This window comes from Thermobia domestica, chromosome 5 (genome assembly GCF_964235325.1).
Source record: "Thermobia domestica chromosome 5, izTheDome1.hap1.1, whole genome shotgun sequence".
In the NCBI taxonomy this organism is placed as follows: Eukaryota; Metazoa; Arthropoda; class Insecta; order Zygentoma; family Lepismatidae; genus Thermobia; species Thermobia domestica.
The window spans coordinates 145,908,422-145,932,218 of NC_137458.1; the positions used below are offsets into that span (position 1 = coordinate 145,908,422).

The 23,797-nt window shown below is 34.5% G+C and overlaps 1 protein-coding gene across 3 annotated transcripts in view; it reads right to left on the bottom strand.

The window, feature by feature from the left end:
* Positions 1–23,797, bottom strand: part of LOC145686151 (sodium- and chloride-dependent GABA transporter 2-like) — a 193,897-nt gene that overhangs the window by 38,612 nt on the left and 131,488 nt on the right. For all 3 annotated transcript variants that reach the window (XM_081759143.1, XM_081759145.1, XM_081759142.1), the window contains exons 4-5: positions 5,096–5,239; positions 1,748–1,973 (exon numbers count right to left, since the gene is read on the bottom strand). In XM_081759143.1, the coding sequence (XP_081615269.1) occupies positions 1,748–1,973; positions 5,096–5,239 (370 nt within the window). The remainder of the gene's footprint in view (positions 1–1,747; positions 1,974–5,095; positions 5,240–23,797) is intronic.

Here is a 23,797-nt window from a genome sequence, read left to right on the forward strand (position 1 = left end):
TCGCTGCCATATGCTCAATGTTACTGCTTCCAGTGGCAACGTTCGCTGCCACCGGAAATGTAAATCTCTCTCTTTCTTTCCGTTTTTTAATTGACTTATTTTTTAGAAATGCATCAATACTGTTTTGCGCTCAAGAGCAGAGGTTTATTTTTTACTAATACACTACTTTAATACTTAAAAATAGTTTTAGTATTAAAAAATATCCGGTTGCACAACCATGCAACATATAGTACCAGCCGCCGCTGCTTTTTAGGTAACCCGATAGGAAAAAGTCAGGTGATGTTAAGTTCGGGGAACGGGAGAGCCACAAATTTTGGAGATGATGTGGTCACTAAAAAATCCCCCTAACATTTGCTGTATTAAAGCGCCCTTCTTTTTCTATGAGGATTCCAGGATTGCCAGCTGTAAGTGAGTAATTGCTTTTTAGCAAAGTTTTGCATAAAAACTCAGGTTATCAATTATGTGCAAATTTTCATTGCGTATCATTAATTAACCTAAAACACATATGTTGCAGTAATTTTACGACAACAGTATTTGCAGGGGCCGCGTTTCTGTCAGAAAACACCCATTTTACGGCCTTGCATTAAACAGCCTTTTTTTACGTGGCAATACTGCAACAACTTTGTCACATTTTCGCACCAATGGATAAATGTGGTTGCATACTGCACATATACACAGACATTCACCCGCAGGAAATCATTTTTCTGCAACTCAATATTGATTTTCTTCATTTTGTACTTTACACTTTCGATATTTCCTTTCGTTACTCCACGAAAATGTTACAAATTCCAACTTTGATCATGATCTCGAAAATATCTACATAGAACACGCTTACGTTTGTTTCAAATCTCAGGTCTTTATCGTTCTTGGTTCAAGAGAAATCCGCAATCAAACTTTGGGTTGCGCAACATTACGGATACACTATATATATATATACTATTCTTGCACTCTGTATTGTACATAAGACGGGATTTTGCAAAATGAGACCTCTAAGAAGGGAACTTTTGTAGTTGTTGTGATTGTTGTCATCCATCTAATTTCCGAAACTTTTAGGCGTAGGATTTTGAAATGTTGTAGAAACATTTCTCTTGTACCGTTGGCAGTTAAGACGGGATTTTGAAGGATGTAAGGGTAAAAAGAGATTTGTTTTTTACCATTTCTCCAAAACAGGTAGATGTAAAGCTTTGAAATTTTGTATAAGTACTCTGTGTGTACCCTTTTCTGATGACATGGCGGTTTACGAAATATGATCCCTATGGGAGAAGGGAACTTGAATTTTTTCGTTCTCCAGATCAACGAAACTATTAAGTGTACAACTTTGCAAATTTACAATCTCCTTGTAGTGTAATGTGCAAATAAAACGTAATTTTGCTGAGTAGACTTCTCCCCATGTTCTCTAGGCTGACGATGAGGTGAAATTTTAGGGAAATATGACATATACGGGAGAAAACGGTTGTGAATGTTTATGTAACTCCAGCAAAATCAAATTTGCATCAACAAGCATTTTGAAAAAAAAAAGAAAAAATGTACATAAATATCCGATACCTTATTCTTTTCGTGCGAAGAATGGGTATTCTATTAATATAAAATCTACTAATATAAAATAAAGGGAAATCAATCAGACTATTTTATTTGTCCTTAGAATTTATCTGTACGTACGATAAATAAACGCGAATAACTGCAACTTATTGCTAAATGCACAAAAAGCGCTCCTAGAGAATATGCATTTAAAAGAATAGAAACTTACTTGTAGTAATCCTCACTGGCAGTTACTCTTTCAAGAAGAACCTGTAGACTCAAAACATCTGATGGGTTTTGGGTGTCCTGGCAATGTGTATTATTTACTGCAGCAAATGTTTCATGGCCGTTCATTTTGCACAGCAAATCGACATCAACACAAGTGTGATTCCAATAACTCTGAGTTCCATTGGATTTTGCAAAACACTCATTATTTTGCGTTTGGCTATAACAGTCTGAAAATGTAAGAGAAATCAGTACCTTTTACGTTGATTGAATTCAAGAAGTTTTGATGGTAACGAGTGAGATTTATGGCAGTTCTAACACTTTGTCTTCATTCAGCACATTCAAAATAACATGTAATTAGTAATGAAAAAAAAAAGAAAGAAAGAAAAAGAAATGAAATGGATTTTTTTTTTTTTAAGATTAACGTCCCTCGATTATCCCTTTTAGACTAAAGGAAACTGATGATAAGGAAAGTAAATTACTATGAAATTAAATTTTCTATCCTCTCTCACCGGAAATCGAACCCGGGATCATATGCACCAGAGGTACATGCACAGAAAGAAAGAAAAAATGAAAAAGAAAGAAAAAAGAAAAGAAAGAAAGAAAGAAAAACATAGATGAACACGAGAAATAAAGGAAAATAGTAAGAGAGAAAATCATGCTTTATCGATTTAAGTAAACCTATTATAAGTGTACCCTGCATTTATGTAACGTTTAACTTCAAATTAATGATAACAGTTTTGAATCATGTATTTTCCCCTAATTTTAATTCTAAATAATAATTTGTGATTTATTTATTTACTTATTTTGACGCAAAAGTTTGAGTATGTAAAAACTCTAACTTGATAGACCATTGGATGAATTCTGTAGAACGCGTACGATATACGATACTCTAAGTACTTCGTACGATTGTGTATATGATACTCTAAGTACGACACAAACCCCAACTTCGTTGGCCTACAACTCGGGAACCGAAGGTGTCTATAGGAAAATATTTTACACGCGTACTAAGCAGGTCTTTTTCCATGCATACTTTCATAAAGTTTGACCCCACTCCCTCTCCTTCGAGCTAGGTAAATTAAATTGTGATTACATTTCAATCGTGCAGAGAATGTCCTTTATTACATCATGTATCGTACTTATTTCTGTCTTTCTTTCTGTCACCCATGCTAAAAATCCACATTCTTGAGATTTCAATATGCTTTAATGTATATAGTGATAACATTTTCTGAAATTGATCCTGACGTTAAGTTTGGTCAAGATCGGATAAGTTGTGTAGTTCAAGCGTGATATTAAGTCCAAACTCCAAACTTTGGTGGCATATAACTTCGGAAACCAAAGATTTGTACAGAAAAGTATTTCACGTGCGTTCTAACCATATTAAGTTCTACTTCAATGATAAGTTTGCACAAGATCGGAAATGTAACTAGAAATTAAAAATTCTGTATACCTATTTATTTATTTATACATTTTTCTGGGTATTACCGGCATTTATGGCCTTAAATCCTTCACGTATAACGGATGACATCCTTCGTCGAGCACACTGTCTATGGCAGGGGATAAGGAAGAAAGGTATGGGGAAGAAAGAAAGCTGCCTGAGATCTGTATTTTAATTATATTCCCGGCATTTGCTTGGCAAGAATGACGAAAACTCAAGAAAGACCTCTCAGGATGGCTGCCCTGAGAAAGCTGTTACACCTTTTCGATCAAATGCCCCCACCGGAATCCTGTATATGTAGTTCGTCAATTCATGCTTCAAACCATGTATATCTATTTCGTAAAAAAACCTAAAAGAATTGCTTTTAATCTAGATCTTAATTACCAGAATATGTAAAGTAAACTTACAACACATGTAAAATAAATAAATAAATAAATAAATAAATAAATAAATAAATAAATAAATAAATAAATAAATAAACATTTATTATTATTATTATTATTATTATTATTATTATTATTATTATTATTATTATTATTAAACTGAAACTATGGGAGTTTTCAGCAAAGAAGCTCTCAAATTTTTGAAAGAACTGGGTTCCAATTTGATTACTAAATCAGGCGACGCCAGAAACCAACAATTTTTAGTACAACGCATTAGCCTAGCTATACACAAAGGCAATGCGATTACTATCTTAAGCTCCTTCCTTCACACAAGTTAGAAGAAATCTTTTATCTTAATTAAACATAAATTTTCCCTTATAAATTTTCAAAAATAATTCATTTTAGCGGCTCATTCTTGAAAAATATTTGATGTATAGAATATCCATTATTTAACGGATTCATAAGATTATAACGCACAAATAGCTTATATTTTTCATATCTGTAATTTCTTGCTCTGTATCTTCATAATATCATTGTGGCATTGGGGTTTTATATTTCCCATTTAAATGTACTAAAAGTCTTTCACCTATAAAATTATATGATATTGTTACATATTAAAAAAATAAATAAAGTCCTAATACATAAAAAAATAAAAAATAAAAAAGATTTAAAAAATAAATAAATAAACATTATTTTCAATTTCACAATACAAGAATGTTGTAACGTTTGTACACCATAAGTAGGATTATGGCCTAATCATATGAATTTTAGGTTACTTGGAATTGTAACAATGCTTAACTTTGTTATCTGAAGACTGAGATCCAAGTTCTGTTTGCGAAATTCAGAAGAATGTTTTCGACAGTTGGGAAGAATTAAATCTTCACATGTCAATGCATCTTGAAATTTTTAGATTGATTAAAATCAGTGGCGGCTCTTGAGGGAAGTTACTTCGGTAAAAATTTAAATTTTATCGGTACAAACTAAGGAAAGAAAGCTTCATAAGGTTTCTTTCCTTAATCTTTAGTGATAAAACTTTAAATTTTTATCGATGTGATTTCCCTCAAGAGCTGCCACTGATTAAAATTGAGTTATCTGATTCAAGTTTACTTAATTTCTTAAATACTTGTACCGGATTAAACTTACAAGTACTTTCGACTCCGATCTTATATCGTTATGAGAGATTTTTCATAGTTAATTTTTCAGTAAAACATTATTTTTCGTGTCAATTTTACTATATATATAGAGAGAGTTGATTTCTGAACAATAATTTGTAGCTTACTTTTATAACAAAATCTTTGTTTTATGTAAATGAATATAGCTACATTGAATTGCAAGAAAATCACATATTATAAATAGGAGCACTAGACAATTGATATATAAAACATATGTCATTTTAATATGTATGTAGCTTTACTTCAGTAAAAGAGGAGCAAATCCTAATTAGTTTGCAAATTTATCGTACGACGTAGTTGGTTGTGTGATTTCCATATTAATTACTTACGCATAAGAATGAAAACAACAGTTCACTCACTCTTAGTGTTAAAATCGTGGTCACATGTACTCCATCCGAGTTCGCTGCTGAATGAGGCGAAGATATAGAACATAGTCCATGCGACGATGATGTTATAATAAACTGTGATGAAGAAAATTACAACAAGCGAGGAATAACCAAGACCTAGAAAAAAAAAAGAAAGAAAAAATATGACATGTAGAAAACATTTGAAGGAGTACGGCAATATCACTGAAATATTGTGCTTTAAGAGACTACTATACAAACAATCTGTAGAAAGATTAAATCATACCCAAGGTGTAAAATGTTGATTTTAGTTGTAAATGGAGATGATTTTTCAGCAACTTTTTTTCTTTTTTTCCTTTATTTCCTTAATATGCTTCAAATCTCACTTTCTCTTCTATTACTACAACTTTTTTTTTTTAAATTATTCCAAATTTCCTCCCATCGTGATTTGAGTGAGTTATTTCTTGAACGGGAATTTTGATAAGATCAAGAAATTTGTGTTTTCTCTGAAACAAATGGAACTTCATGATTCGTAGATAGAACTATTTTGTATCTGTGACTCCAAATATGTGACAGCTGTCATTAGAAACTTGGAACAACAACATTTAAAGAAACGATTCGGGAATTATTTTGTTCCGTGAGGCAACAAGTTAAAAGTTTGCCAAATGAAGAGTACAAGACGTTTCAGTATCTGCAAAGACGTTCCATATCCCAGATGGAAAAGCGTTTACATTTAACAACTTAGAAATGTTTCATGTTGTTAAATACAAAAGCTTTGTTTTTACCTTCCTGTGCTGAAAACAGATACAGGTATATAGTCCATTCAAGGTTGTATATCAGGTATACAGGGTGTTTCAAAACAACCCCGACAACGTTTGGGAGGTGATTCCTTACACTAAGATAAGACAAAAAGTATAGACCAACCTGGGTGCACAAATGCTTCCTTTCGGAGTTATAGGCCGCCGAAAACATGAAAAAATGAACTTTAAAAGTCCATTGCTCCAAAATTATCGTGGGACCTACCGTAGTCAGGTCAAGACTTTATCTAGGAACTAGTATGTGTCCTATCCAAATATTCATGTTTTGAGAATCCTGTGATACTTCCGCAACAATTTTTGTAGAAGCAGTCTGACTACGACTATATAACTTGAAGTACTCACCAACTACCTCTCTAAAAATTGTTGCGTGAGTACCTTAGGATTTTGAAACATGGATTTTTCGAAAGAGCACATATTAGTTCCTAAGTAAAGTTATGACCCGACTACCGTAGGTCCCGTAGAAGAAACTACGGACCTTTAAAATTCATTTTTTCATGTTTTCGGCAGCTATAACTACGAAAGGAAGCATTTGTGTATACAGGTTGGTCTATACTTTTTGTCTTATCTTGGTGTCAGGAATCACCTCCCAAACGTTGTCGGTGTTGTTTTGAAGCACCCTTATAATGAATGAGAGGTGTGATTTATATCGTTATCAACTAGACTATCAAAATAGTTGAGGGGAATAGGACTTTTATTGTTTTATCCGGCTTATTTTACGAAATTTTCGCCCTCCTTTTTTGCTATGAAAATTCTCTCTAAAAATCCTAACCGTAGTAATAACTAATATATAGGTCGGGTAGTTACACAATGAATAGGTAAATACAAATTTATATTTCGTCAGGAATTTATCTTAACACCTACCTAAATACTGGGTAATTTAGGAAATGTTAGTAGTTACGTAGTTGATAAAACTTCTAGTCAGATTTATGGGTTTTCCAATATTGTGAGTAAATTTTCATACAGCTCTTTTGGATATACAACCCTCGTACTTTCCATGTTTGATCGGGTGGCTTAACATGGATGCATATGATTCCTTTGCTGGAAGGTTCGCTGTATATCCAAAAGAAGCAGTGAGCGAATCATTTCTAGTATATTATTTTTGTTAAAGCACCGAGTCTATGTAAGACTTGGACCTACAGTTTAAAATGCAATCCGAACTACCGTAATGGATTTAATTCTCTATCAATCCGGGACTCCGTGCACATTAGACCCTTAGGTAAACCGCGAGGGCTGTTTCTAGAATATATATTTCCAGTTGGCGTTGACGTCAGCTAAGAAATGAATTAGGAATATTTAGTTTTACATGAAATAGATATCATTGAGTTCTATCAGAAATGGACAGCATGATTACAAGAAAGAATGTGCCCTACCCGTGAGTCTAGTGGCTGGTACATGAACCTTTGATACACGTGTTCTCAGGTTCGATTCTCAATGGGAGAGCATTAAACATTTTTGAAATGAAATCTTTGAGTTTTACGTCCCACGGTTATGCCGGTTAGGCTAAAGGAGACTGAGAGATGATCTGAGAGATGATTATGATTATGAGAGATGAGTGAAATGGTGGAATGAAGAAAGTGGGAGGAAACGGGAGAACCCCGAGAAAACCCACGAGCACGGTGTTTGTCCACCACAAAGTTCACTTGGCGGGGGCTGGGATCGAACCCGGGACCCCAAGCACCAGAGGTGAACGCTCTACCACTGAGCCACCGCACCCCCTTAAACATTTTTGAATGGTAGTTCGGATTTCACTTCAAACTGAAATTGTATTCTGAGTGATATGACAGGGCTGAAAAAAGAAAGGAAAAGTAGTTATGTAATTCATAAATATAATATTAAGACAAGTAGCAGTGTCGCGTGTACACCACGTGAAGGAGTTTGGTTTGTACGACGTGATATTTTCTCAATCAATATTGAAACCGGAAGTGGTATTAGATGTCTACCACCTTCAGGTTTAGCAGAGAGATTAGAGTGGATATAGAATATATTCTTGATGGAAGGTTTAATTGATTGTAGAAAACCGCTTCTTGCTAGCTACTTCTTATTGTTTTTACTCTATACCGATCAACGTTATAACTAAAAGTGGTTGATTTCTGCCACTTCCGGTTTGAACTGAGGTTGGGACAAAATATTTCCTGTTCTTGGAACTTTAAATCGACTCAAAACAGACATTTGTTGTTATTTATCTCTTCTCGTTTTTCAGCTATGTAAATCAATATTAAAACCGGAAGTTGTAGTGGATTTCTATCACTTCCGGTTTCAGTAGATAGTTAAGGATGAAGATTACATGTATTCTTGTGACACTTAATCGAATATAGAAAATTGGATATCGCCAATTTTACAGTTACAGTTCTTTACAGTTTTTGTTCTATATTGATCTACGTTAAAACCGGAAATGGTTTATTTCTACTACTTCCGGTTCGAATATCACCTCCATTAACGAACTCCATTTCTAACTTATCATCCTCTACATCCTGGTCACAAATCATGGCCATCAATCAATTGGTTCTTTTTGTTTCTGAATGAACAGGCTGGATATCTTGTATCAACGAAATTAGGTAAACCGAACTTGCTGAAAAAAAGGAAGAAAGCAGGGTGTATACTGCATAGAAAATTCAGTTATTGCCGAATAGTCTATCACTGATCCTAAAATTCAACATATTGATTGATTGAAATTAATGTCTTATTTCAGTAGCAAAGCCTACTGTTTAAAGTAGAATTTAAATCATCATTCAAGTTTGCACTGGAAGTAAATATATAACCGCACCAACAATCAAACTTGGAACCACATCCATGGAAAGCACAAGCGAATTTAATGTCCACATAAGAAATATCTTCTGCCGAAATAACTGCATTTTTTTATGAGCTTCATTCAACATCTACTGGTAAACATGTCCTATACAAAAAAGAGGGTACATTTAAATTACATGAAATTAAATAACTAAAGTCAAACATTAAGTTGGACGAAATCAACACATTTTAATGATGATGATACCTTTGAAGGTCGTTATCTTTACGCATGACTTGAATAGTAGTCCATCAACTGTGCAAAAAATGTGTTGTATAACTAATAGAGGATAATTCTACGTGCTGGCTCTCGCACATTATCTTGTACATTCATCTCTCACTCTCTCTCGCGAAAAAGTTTTTTTTTTTAATATAAAGGGTTGCCAGATGTACTCAATTTACATCGAAACAAAACTGTCCCGGAAATACTTTCGTAATGCTTATATATAAGCATAGGTTTTGTTTTACATAGAAATATCATAATGCTACTAGTTGAACCTGGGCTCTCTACACAGAGCATCATTGACATATGAGCATGAATCTCCTTGTCATTCCTCACAATATATGTAGGGTCTACATGTTCCTTTACAAACATAAGTGAAAGACGTCTTGACAAAAATCGGCAAGAGGTACAATAAAGGGTAATTTTAAATTTTTTTTCAATATCTCGCACCGTTTGCAAGATTTGAGCCTACTTGTGGTTGGAGTTTCAAATGCATATATGAACAACATTTTCTTTCTTCTTACATGCAGTATGTAATAAGCCAATGCATTACGCACCAATTAATTATAATGTCAGTGATATATGGTGTTCATTGGGCAAAACACTCCAAACAATAAAGATTCATCTTAGACTGGAGAAATGGTTATCTTTCGTTTTACATTATCATTTGACGATTAAACAAACGCCGGAGAGATATACTAACCTCAGGTACAAATTTGTGGTGTTGGGTACCCGAGGTTAGTATACTACCTCGTAGGATATGATACTTTACTTTTTTAAATTTTAACACTTCTAGTGTTCGCTAAATAAAATTAATACAGAAATAACGGCCATCTTTTTTAAATGTTGAATTCGAACTGAACAATCTACATAAAATTTGGAAGCGATCAGTCAAAATGGCATCTTTCTAGAGCCTATGGTTTCCGAGAACTCACTGTCGAAAGGATTGGCCACAAACATATAAACTTTCTTGACCACAAACATATAAACGTAACATTTTAATATATAGATGGTAAGGAAATGTGAAAATTTAGAACATGTGTTACATTAATGTCCCTACGTTATTCATTAAATGTACATAATGAAGTGAAACAGAATGAAATATGAAGGAGCGATATAGATACGTAAGTTATAGCCTTGTCGCTGTATATATCGTCCTACAATCACGTGCAGCTCCACCATCTTAAGCAGGAGATAGAGTAAAACAGAGCGCTTGTCGTTGGCTGCCGATCACTTCTTGTCCCCGGCTATTGCCACGTCATACCAACAAGCAAATGCCGCACAGTCGTAAGTGGTTAGGGAACTTCAGGGGGGTGGGCTAAAATGCAACACAACATTACTTCCATGTGATTCCAGGTAAGCGAGGGTAAACAATGGGGTTGGGTCAGATCGGAAGTAACAGCAGAGGAAATATAGCTACAGATTAGTAGATCTAATAACAAGTATTTGCTTTGATAAATTTTTATTTTTATTTATTTAAATTAGTTAATTTTACATGAGGAAAACCATTAGAAAACTCCCAATCAGGCTAGCTTGCTCTGATATCTGAACTCCAGCGGAATCGAGTACCAAACCTAACAATTGTTGGAGATACTTTATCTCAGATAAGATAAGAAGAAAGAGAATTTGGATTGTCTTTCGCTTTTCTCTACACGGAAAGGTCGGAAAAATAAGTTTCTCCTCCTTTTCTACCCAAAAATCGAAAAGAATAGAACAAGCAAGACATCAGTTTAGTGTAAGAGCTATCGACATGTCATTTGGTCAGGTACAACCAAGATTCTGCAGATGGCACTATTGCAGTGTTAGTAGAAAGTTTGGATGAGCGGCCTATTCTATGCCCGGCAACTACGAAGGTTGCAACAATCCCCAGACAACACGTACGTGTATGGCACATGTGCACTATACATGCTTAAGCCGTACATGTGCACAAGTGTATTTGTGTGGATGATGAACATATACATAACCCGTGCTTAAGCCATACATGTGAATTTGCGTGGATGAAGCACACATGCAGAACCCGTGCATGCACATATGTGCATTTGCGTGGATGAAGCACAGATTTATATAACCCGTGTTTAAGCCGTTATGTGCACATGTGCATTTGCATGGATGAAGCACAGATTTATATAACCCGTACTTAAGCCGTTATGTGCACATGTGCATTTGCGTGGATGAAACACACGTACATAACCCTCATAACTTTTAATTTGTACGAAAATGAGTATAATTTCAAGGGCAGATACGTAACTTATTTGCATTTCATACTCTAAACCATCTTCAGACGCCCCCAGAGAGAAATACATAGTGCACTACTGTATATACTTCTGCCTATCTTGCTGATGCTGTTGGTGGTGATTTATTGAGCTTAAATGATAGTTTTTAGCTTTGTTTCTGGGGAAAGTGCCCCATGTGCAATGTGCCGTCAACTACCATCGGTCCGCTGTCGCTTTTTGGCGGATAGCCGCCGAAGTGAAGGAAAAATGACGGTTCGAAGTGGAAATCCACGGAAGCGGAAATCACCTGTGTTCTGCATGTAAATTATCTAGGTACTGCGTGTAAATCACCTCTGTTCTACATGTAAATCGAATACGTACTACGTGTAAATCACCTGTGTGGTAGGTGTAAATCACTTGTGCAGGACGTGTGCATTGCACATGTACTGCGCACGTGAAGATGTCGAATAGGACCTGTGACGCATATGTGCATCAAATATACAGGCGTGCATTTATACGGATGATGCACATATTGCATCCGTGCAATTGTACATGTACTGTACGGATACTGTACGTGCATTGTGCTGTCTGGGTCAACACTGATTGATATTGTCAGAGAATATTCGCAGGAAACACCCTAGCCTTCTTTCTCCTTTCAGATGATAATGCAAGATAACATTTGGTTGTAGGGTGCGCTTTACCCATCCTCCGTACCGTCTCGACTTCGCTTAAATCTCTTTCCAGCATTAAAGAAGGCTCTCGCGAAAGATACTTTGAAATCAATTATGAAGTAAAGACAGTTGTGAAGGAGTTTTTTCTGTATCCAGCACACATTTTTTCCAAGTGGGGCTTTTAAATGTTCTAAAGTGGTATGACAAATGCATCAACGCCCATTTGATTCTTATGTAGAATAATAAAGTAAGTTTTGTTCTTTATTTTCACATTATATTACTTGTCTTACATAAGCACCTCTGTCTACAACTTAAGGGGAATCTTTTCCGACTTACCTCCGTGTGTGTTAGTTTTGCCAACTGGCCGGTTTCTCACTGGCCTGGCAAATAATATTACTGTTATTTTTATTAAATTCGGTGACCGGTACAAACTTCTTACCAGCCCCTTTATGACCTTTTTTTTTTTTTTTTCACATTTGTATTTAGTTCGAAGCAATATAATCTAGCTCGCTGCATAGATTTAAAAAGTAACTTTCATTTTGTAAAGCCAAAATTGTCACCTTTCAATATTTATCAAAGATTAATATATTTTGTTCATCTGTTTAGGTAATTTTAAAGAGATGTCAGGGACTGTATCAGGGAAAATTTGAAATTTACTTGTAAAGAATTTTATATATTTATTGAGTGAAAAAAGATTTCTTAAAAGAATTTCCTGTACTTGAAGTATAATTTTAAAGAAGAAATTTCATTTTTTAAATCCAAAATTGTCACGTAAAGATTAATATAGTTTTGTTAATCTGTTTCGATAATTTTGAAGAAGTGGCAGTTATTGGTAAATGCAATAAAATGATCAATGCCGATTTCAGTTTCTCATTTATAGCACAATGTATCTATTAAGCTTATTAGTGAATGTACTAAGAATTGTGCAGAATACAGGTGCTAATGCACTTTTGTTCACGATAGTACATTTCCTTCCCATGGATGGGTCCGAAAAGAGATACTTCACACTTAAACCTATATCATAGAGAATTTTAAGAGGGTGTCTTTTTTTTACTTTCCAGAGTTGGCAATCCTAGTGTGTGTATATTAGGATCGACAATATTCACAAAAATTCAGTTAAATTTCAAGTGTTTATACTGTATATTGTCTCCTGGTTGTTGATTCTATTGATCTTTGAGCAAAGTTTAAAATCGGTTTCATGAAATTGACTTAATTCTTACGAATATTATTGATTCCGGTGCCATCCACTCTCTCCTCCCACCCGAAAAAAAAAAAACATGGAAAAACAAGGAAAATGTGTTGCATGTGTTGGTGATCGGTGCTCAAATACATTTACCTTTTTTTTAGTTGTTAAATCTGGCAACACTAACCATCAGCTTTCCATACAAACTTTTGATTCTCTTTTTCATTCTTTTTTTTTTTTTTCCTGAATTGTTACTGGCTGTGGGTAATCAACACATCCGGTCTATAACCCAAGGCTGCGCGTTTGTTATTATTTTCATTGTAAAGTCGATGACACACGCAGACAATTTAACCATGAGCGAAAAGCAAGGTAATATAGTAGAATAGCATGAAAAATAGCACTTCCGCAACAATTCTTTTCGGTTTTTGTTATTGTTGTTCATGACTGCCGATATCCATGAATATGAAAAAAGACTAGGTAATATAAAAACATCGCATAATGTATAAACCTTCTATGAAATTAGATACGTTAGATAGGCTTGACTGAATATTACGTGCAATGTTATGCGAATTGAAAAATGAAACTAAATTAAGGTTTACAGTTTTACGTCACACGATTATGTCCTTTAGGCTAAAGGAGATAGATGATTCATGAAATTGTCCACTACACACTCACATGACCCGAGATCGAACCACACATCCCTTGCACCAGAAGTGAGCATACTTCCACTAAGCCAATGCTTCCTTAAAAGGGAAATTTGAGCTGCGGTGGCTTAGTGGTAGAGCGTTCACCTTAAGTGTATGGGATCCTTGATCGATCTCAGGTCGCGCCAAGTGAGCTTTGTGATGGACAAATACCGTCGGCAAAGAAGAGGGGTGATCGTGATAGGTTTGTTCATTCAGATCCAAACCAAAAAGTAGAAATGAAAGATCAATTTATTGAATCTGTTGAGTAAGAGATACCGGCAGAGCCGTAGCTAAGGGGGGGCCAGCGGGGCGCCCGCCCCGGGCGCTGATAGCAAGGGGGCGCCGAACGAGCAAGGAGAAAGATAAAGTGATGTTGGACATGAGTAAAAGACGAGTCGCCCCCAGAAAGTATTGGCACCCTATTAGATCAATATTGCTGTCGGTTATCAATGAAATACGTAGATTTCTTAAAAATCTTCTTGCTCGCTTCGCTCGCAATCCTAGAGTTTAAGTACGTCATAACAAGTTTTTACTTATTACTTGAAGAGTTGTAGATGATTTCTTAATGACATGTGGTATACAAGGTGCCGAGTAATGACTTATAGTGTACGCAGGAGCATTTTCAAAATCAGAAACGAGCAAAGTCGTGTTCGGCATTTTGACAGTGATGAGTTTGCTTAGTTCAAAACGTTTTTCTACCCAATCCGATTAATCTCGACGCACAGTGGGGCCAAAGCACTGAATTCTTGGCAAAAATAAGAATTCGCAATATGAAGCAGAAAATTGAAAGAAAACCAATTAGTTCGGTGTGTGCAGTGGTTACAATAATATTATTTCGACATTATTTTATCAAAAACATAGAGTTTTACATCATAAAAGGAAATGTTCCTTATATTCGCGCCTAAATTATATAACAGATTATATGATTGGGATAAACAAACGCGTGGGCAATATGCTTTGATTTGGCAATTTACAATTGACTTACATTCTTACGCATGAAAGGAAAAAGTGTACTTATTCATTTTACAACTGAATAGTAACAAAATTGAAGAAAAATTCTTGCTTCTCAAAATTATTTCAAAGTTGTGGAGAGCAGGGGCGGATCCAGGACCGACTTCTGGGGGGGGGGGGCGGTGGGTTGTCGTACTGCTACTATTAAGGGCTCCAAACTTTGGGATGGGTTTTATTTATATATATAAAATAAGAAAATTCCATTTTCTGGGGGGAGCGATCGCCCCGATCGCCCCCCCTGGATCCGCCCCTGGTGGAAAGTTCGTTGTGACAATGAAGCCCCCAACGAGGTCTGGCGGCAGAATTCCCAGAATCGATCTATATTCAACTTTGTCACTGCGTGCATGGGGATCACACGTCTAATAACCTAACACTTGCTCATAAATTCATCCAAGCTCAATTCAAAAGCAGCATTGCATCCAGAATGCGGTTTTCCTCAAACATTTTCATGCGCTATATTTCCCAAAAGTGCAAATATGTGCAGGTGTTCTCTTTGCATACAGTAAGAACAATGTTTCCGCTACGACATATTAAAAATCACAAACATATTATGCCATATTTTCTACTAAAATGCCATTCTAGCGTTTGACTATACTTTATATGCTTTCAGTACCACAGTATTTTCCAAATATGATAGGTAGGGGATTAGCATAGGGATATGATAATGATATTAACATTATTCCAAATATGATTATTGACTACACATCACATCAACATTCTAAATATACAAAACGATACATACATGTGGGTCGTGTCACCATATATTCCAGCCACTAATTATCTACACGCAATGTAGGAATAGTCGCATTCAAAGTCAATTTCCTATCTTCTGTCACTAAGCAGCGTCTCTCCGGCTTCGGTGGATAACCAAGTTTACACGTTCCATGAGTTCATTGCAAACTGCTATCACTTCTTTTCCTGCACACTATTTAATGTGTACACTATTAAGGTTTCATTATAACAAATTATATCCAGTCAATCTTTTATTTCATTTTTCGAGTTTTTGTTAAGAATTGCCTGGTTTGGCCCCACTGTGCGACGGAGAGAATGAAGGTATGAAAGTGAGAAGAATGAAGAGACACATTCAAGCTGCTGTTTGTGCGAGAATATTAAAAATAAAGGTAAACGAGGGGAACAATAACATTTTCGAACTTCAAGCAGTTGTAGAATAGGGGCTTAAGGGATCATAAATTAGCCTAACGAAGTTCGACTTTTTCAGACTCTAATCACTATCAATGATTTATTTTTATATTCCATTGACATATCAAATGCTTCCAATTCAGAGGAATTTATTGGGGTCATTTTTTCATCAACTTTTTGTATCGCCAGCATATTATTTTGTGCATGCGTGTCTAGTTGTGTGATGTTTTTATCTATCTACATACATACAAAACATAAGTACACACATTCTTCATATATGTACGTGTTAGTGTATTTTAATATGTTAATCAATAATAAGTACCTTAAATTCGGAACTTTCTATCATTAAGAAATTAAGAAATTACTATAATTTCAGACATATGTAGTAGCCAAAGTATATTTAGGATTTTAAGTACAAACGTTGAAAACATATTCTTCACCTCCATCGATCAATATTTAGAAATTCATAAAGAAGGCTCCTTTTGAATTTCCATTACATTTTACAAAATATTTTTTACCGTTAAAAGATCGAAATCAAAATACTATTGATGTGGTCACATACAAAATAAAAGTAAGAAGTTTACAATTATTACTGGAAATTAATACTGTCACCCATTTCGAACAATTTAAAAGCACATAGTTTTTAATGTATTTAAATCATTTTTTATCGATAGTATGAAACGTTGTAAATAGTAGTAACTTTCCATAACTGTTCTCCTAGTGAATTTGTATATAACCAAGGGTAGTTTTGTCAAGTTTAACAAAAAGTCCAAAATAAGGCTCTTGAAAACAGCTCTTATTTGAAAAAGGGTACATAATGATCGTTTTTGGTTGTTGCAATGGTTTGGTCTTTCCAAGAAGATGAATAAAAATTCAGCGTAGCATAACAACAAAAGCTGCTTTTCTTTTATATATATTGTAATATGTTGTTTACAATAAATCTTGTAAGTAAATTTCTTCAATAGAGTTTTGAATTTACAAATTACCTTAGACTTGGTTGGCTGTGTGAAAAATGCCTTGGAAGGTTGAAACCGGAGAGAGGTCTAAACCGTGTTATAACTAATGTCAAGGAACTGGCAGAAAAATTGGAGATCAGTTCAGGATTCTCAGATCACATCTTATGTCAGGCCACAAAAAAGTCAAGAAACATTTTTCATGTAAATAAGATGATCAACCTGTTGAGGCAGGAATTGTTTTAAAATTAACTTTTTTATATGGTTTTAGATAACCATTATTTTAATGTTAGAAGTTTGAACAAATGCAAAATCAGTGGTAACTTAGATTCCTGTGTAACACCCCCAGCCTTCAAAAGTGAGGAAGAAGTAATGTTAGAAACTGTTATATCAAACTCTAATCGGTTTTGAAAACGAGTGAGTTATTGACAGCTCTTTCTTTTGTCACCGATACTGCCTCGTAAGAGCTGCCCCAAAAAAGATATTATCCTCAAATACATTTATTGCCACTTTCCCGAATATTTTTGTTAGCTTAAGAACCATACTTATCATTCCAGCGTCAGGTGGTAGCGGTAAAAAATTTTCCCAAACTAAAACTAATAATAAAACTATCTCAGATATTTCATTTCGCAATAATTGAACGAACTATCAACGTTGACACTAGAACATGATATGTTCAGCATCAGTATATGTCAAAAAGGTATTAAGAGATTTTGCTAAGCAGATGGCCAAAAAATACTCGTACAATTTTGATATTTTGTATTTTAGGCAAAATTTCTCAGAAAATTTGTACTTGCTCTCAAATATGATTCGCAACATTGGACAGGATATTGTACAGTCAATTTATACATTTATAATTTGTTTAAATTTTATTAGTTGTATAAGTAGAATCGTTTTCATTTATTTTTCATCATATCCTAATACCATATCATGATTTCAAAAATGTTGAAAGTACTATAGCAAAGTACCGAAGTAATCCATCCTACTGCTCTAAGCAAAATAATAAAATAATTGTAGAAGTAGGGCACAGCCACTCATAGAGAAATTTCGGCCTATTCTTTCTGGAGGAGTTGCCAATTCATAAACTCTCATATCCCAGAATTTTCCCTCAGACCAGCCCCTGATTATAGGTTGAGGGCCAGAAAGATCTGCAGTCCTGAATTTAAATAGTTTTTCTTTAACATCTCAAGACTACACAAAATGGACTCAGGCCCTCTCTCTGATAATCGATTCAAATAAATCAATTAATACTGAAAATAATTCTCACTGTAGTAACCTAACCGCTACGACGCGCAAAATGGCGGATTTAGAAGGTAAAAACTGAGGGGCAGCCAGAACTCAGATTATGATAGGTGTATCATGAGTTTACTATAATCTTTCAAAAATGTGTAAATAATAGTTTGAATTATTATTGTCTCTCAAAAAACTGGGGGGGGGGGGGGGCTAGATCCACCACTGCGCGCGCATGTAAAGCAAGGGTGCTGACTACAGATCTATATTTGACTACAAAAAAAATCAATTCTTTAAATTGTCTTATTATTTTGCAAGGAGAAATTAGCTTTATTTTACTTTAATAAAAAGTTAAAGTAATAAAGGAACCTAATACTTGTCAGACATTAATTGATAAACATGCGCCAAATGAAACTCACGTGATTCTACTTGACAACTTTAAGAATGAAAAAAAAACGAAGAAAAAATCAGAGCAAAGAAAACAGGTATTTTGGTAATAACGAATCAATCACGATATGGGTGCATTTTCCGGCAGATTTTTTCTTCTTCACCCTACGCAAAACAAGTCTTTCCAGAGCACCAGCTGACCTACAACTCAAATATGGCGCGTGCGTCGCATATTAACAAATACACCAGTTCCATCATTAACAAAACGGTATCATCACACTGACCGCATGAATCTTCCTTCAATTTAGTAGCCCTTCTCTCTCTCTCTCTCTCTTTTTTTTCTTTTTATTATTATGGTAGCATCATACACACCAGTGACATTTGGCTACGAATCATTTAAAATGTATTTTAGAAAAATAGATACAGTCCTTTCTTAAAAGAATAATTTTTAGCTGTGGATGAGTTTTAATATTTTCTCCAGAGGATGCTGAAATGTTTCACTATTTTAATTCTCGTAGACTCCAACCAATAAATTTTTCAGCAAAATTTTTGCTATAATTTTTTCGCGGAATTTCTTGTTCTTAATGAAAAGTGTCTTATTAAGAATTAATATTTATTAAGTGATTGATTGTACTGTGCATGACGAGTTCCCACTTCTATTTAACTCACTTATCCTAAATAGGAATGTTAAAATGATTGTTTGTAATAGATATAGCGGATGATGAAAATTAAAAGTGAGATTTTAATTTACCGTATGAATAATAAGTAACGGAATTTATTACTTATTAAATAGACTAGTTTTGCTGTATTCATGAAACATACACACACATATATATAGCAGACCGGTAAACACAATGGTAACCGCCACTTCCGGTGATATTGAGTTGTAATTTGAATGGGTCAGGATTGAATAATAGAACATTATAAAAACAGGTAATTTAATTTCGGAAATACACCTGCGGACGGCATGAAAAGTTTGTTTGGTACATGTCATTACTTTAAATCGAAAGTTAGAAAATTAACATACCATATATTTATACGAGCCGCTAATATATAGGGGTTGTTTTTTTTTTTTAAACCGTTGTAGTATGGAACCATGATTGACAACTGCTGTGTGGTTACGTGTTTATCAACTCTCGCCATGCAAGAAATTTCTCCATATTTTCCGTATTCCTTGACGTTTGAGGGAGTCATGACCCTGGATCATTCTCAACATTCTCTCGGACATATTTGAAATGGGTGTACTATTGATATATCTGAGGTTTTGACGATGTTGCATCACCATACACTGTCCTCCCCATCTGCAACTTTTCGGGGAGGGGGAATCATCAAATTTGCAACAAAACTTATATTAAATTTTGTTCTATTTTGATGTACGTGTTTTGTACGACGACGTCACAATACATGCATTTGTCGCACGTTTAATCAGATGCAAGCTGCATCAACCGGTTTAATAGGAAGCTCAGATAAAGGTCTTTCCAGTGTTGTCATACTACAGCAATATTTTAAAGGAAATCGGCTGCTTTTGTAAAAGTTCGGTTACTTTATGGGCGTACTTTGTACTCTAAAATATGTCATCAAAGTAATTCTACAAAAGCCAGGAGGGATCTTTAATCCAGTAACGACTATGAGTTGCTTAAAACACTGTCTTTCCGAAAAAAAAAAAATGATTACGAGAAATACATCCATAGATTCAGGTAGGAATATTGAGTGTTAAGTTTTGCGTTCTGTGTCAATTGATAGAGTGCTAACTTCTTTCTGTTACGTTCCATATCACTTCCAACACTGAATATCTATTTTAACAATTTGAGTTTATTTTCCTCAAAGGATCTAAATCTGTTGGTGTTGCATCATCCATTGAGTAAGTTTTATTATTACTCATCCCCAATAAGCCTCGCCTCTTTGCGTTATAATGAAATGTGTTTGACATGCACTTCTTCTTATCTTCATAACCTCATAAATCCGCAGATAAAAATATAGAGTTACGTCAATAAAACGTTTTTCAATCAATGGAATTCCCTCAATTTCAAGATTTCCAGTAATACTGTATTTTCACTGAGAAGAATGAGTGTCGAAAAACACGCCCATAATAGCTTCATTTAATTTCCTCCAGTTTTTCGAAATATTTACTGAGTTGTAGGATTATTAATGTAGTTCGTACTTTAATATTAATAGATGGACACAAAACACGAAGTACTCACTATTCAATGAGCAGTGATGAATACAGTTATATCCCAAGGTATATAAAATTAGAATAGAAAAATCCTTCAAAAATTCAAAATCAAATGAAATTAAAGCTTTCAGTTTTACATCCCATGGTTATGCCGGCTAAGCTAAAGTAGATGGTGATGATGAGAAATGAATACAATGGTGGAATGAAGAAAGTGGGAGAACCTCGAGAAAACTCACAAACACGGTGTTTGTCCACCACAAAGCCCACTTGGCGTGAGCTGGGATCAAACCAGGGACCCCACGCACCAGAGATAAACGCTCTGCCATTGAGCCACCATGCCCTCTCAAAATTTAATTTCGGAAGATTATATTACATTACTTCCTACATTCTATATATATCAATATTTCGCCTTTCATTCAATTTACCTTTAAAAATCAGCATTACAAGGATTCGTTGGTTGGATTGGTTGAAATTTAAGTTTTCCTTTCAGCACCAACATTATATGACACATTGACTTAACGGGGATGCAAACCACATGAGCTCCCATACGGAATCCAATCCAGATTTTCTACGCGAAGGGCACGTACGGCTAACGATATGGTCATGAGAAAGCTGTAATATTACAATGACAATATATATGATACGCCATTAGATGAACTCAACTGATCTCCTTTAAGCTTAGCACATTGGTAGACCATGGCTTGTCAAGTACGCATGTAAAATATTTTCCTGTATACACCCAGTTTTGGTTTTCAAGTTATGGATCACCTTAGATAATGTTTGGACTTAAGATTAGTAAAAAGTTTAAAAAAAAAAGAAAGTAATGAACTATACAAAGGTGACAAAGATCATCCCTAGACGTTTCAATTTCATCCGGTAGATGTCAAGCGCTGTAATACAATTATACGCCTTTGTTTCAATAACAGAAAATGGAATAGGGATAACCACCGTTAAAGTCATCGTTACCCCGGTAGATGTTAACGGTTTGACTCTATAACGAATTCGGCAGATATAATCGCTCAAACCATAAGTTGCAATAATAATAATAATAATAATAATAATAATAATAATAATAATAATAATAATAATAATAATAATAATAATAATAATAATAATAATAAACGTCCAAAATTCGCTTTCATTCAAGTTATCGTGCGGACTAATGGACATAAGACGGATATACTAACATAATCTTATAAAAGCCAGTAAGCATAATCCTAATATATATATCTAATAACTAATTAGAAAAAAAATACATAGAAGAGACCTGTCATTCAACAACAACTTGAGCCATAAGAAAGTAAAGATTGAAACGCTTGATAAGTTATGGTCTAAATGAAATGAAATTAAATCTTAGTTTAACGTCCCATAATTATGTCCTTTAGGCTAAGGTAGACGATGATCATTGTGGTCTAAATGGAATTGGTATATTTACTTCTAACAAAGACATGGTAAAAAGCAAATAAATGAAGGACGATTACTTTCTTCGGAATAGGGAAACTTACTGCAATATCCTCTATGTACAGTCGGAATGCATTATCTTAGGAGGTATTTGGAAAATATGGTAAGTGTACGAACGTTGATGTTACGTATATGTGTTAACATATTTATGATTAGATTGGCTTTCACCACACGATAAGTTTACTTAATTTTCCATCGGGTTTCATAATTCCAAAAAAATCAGTTTATCTCAATCCTGGTCAGGTTTCGATTACATTAAGAAATGAATGACCGGCAATGTCCAATATTTGGATGCTTATAAATATCAAAAACGAAAGTTATTTCATGTGCATTGTCCTCCAAATTGTGTTTACAGGTACTTTTATACATTCTATGAACCTATTCAATCATATTACTTTTAGAAATTGATAGAATATCCATCAAGTGCCTATTAATTATATGGATATTCACACGGTTTTTACACACATGTAAGCAAGTATCATATCCTTTGGATGTCCAAGGGTATCCATTCGACGCTTAAATGGACGTTAATGTAGCATTCCTAACTAGTGACTTTTTGATAGGTTCCATGATAAAATAATTTAAAACCCGGGTTCGGAGTTCATATGGTTCAGATTCCACGTTAATCAGTAGGTCTCATCTCATAGTCTAGCTGCTGAAAGGGATATTAAACTCAAAATCAACTCAATTCAATTCAAAATAATTTAGAAACTCATAGGCATGATACGGACGTAAGTAAGACGTGGTAAGTGTCCATTTGATCCACTAATGTCATTAAGATTGTTGATTATGTGATTCTGACTCAGCTAATACTTAACGGTATTCAATATCTATGCATCTTTCTTTCTTTGTTTATTTATTTATACGGGGAATATACTGTATATATTTATTTGTTTTATTTGAAATGAACTGTAATTTAAATGATGTGAATTTACTTATTTTCTTTACAAGTTCAGTAAATGTCTCTTTCCTTTGTCAATATTAATTTGCTTATCTATAGGCCTATATACGAAATAAAGATTCATAGTGTAACGATGCTTGACATTTAACTTCTCCTAGACCGCTGTATTGCTTTCATGATTTTTGGTACATGAATAGACCCTCGTGATGCTGATCAATTCTTTCTCCATGTCCATTTCCCTGTATTCTGTATCCGGCAAGTTATTTGCGTATGACAGACAGGTTGAAATCTTAGAGATGAAGAAATTGTTATAGCATCCATATATATATATATATATATATATACAGTGGCGGATCCAGGATATGATCAAGGGAGGGGCTCAAGCATAGTTTGTCGGTTTATTCAGTGTAAAGCAGGATTGAAGCCCATTTTATCCAGTGTATACCTGAGCGTCAAGGAGGGAGCTATAGCCCCTCTTGGATCCGCCACTATATATATATATATATATATATATATATATATATATATATATATATATATATATATATATATATATATATATAATACGAAAAAATATATTCTACTATTTCAAGTTTTATCAAGACAAGTACGATCTTTCTTCCTAAAATTTGATTGAACAAACGTTTATTCTACATATATACAAGAATCATCCCACTAATTATAGTTATATGTCGGCCAACCTTGGAAGCATTGACTTCCACACTACACATGCTCATAGCCTTCAGGTAACATAACTTAATCGTCAGAATATCTTGATAACGTTACAAAACAGAAAGTCGGAGCGGAATACTAAAGTAGAACATTTTCAATGCGAAAAAATAAAAATCACATTCCATTTGAAAATAGTATAAATAACGTGATG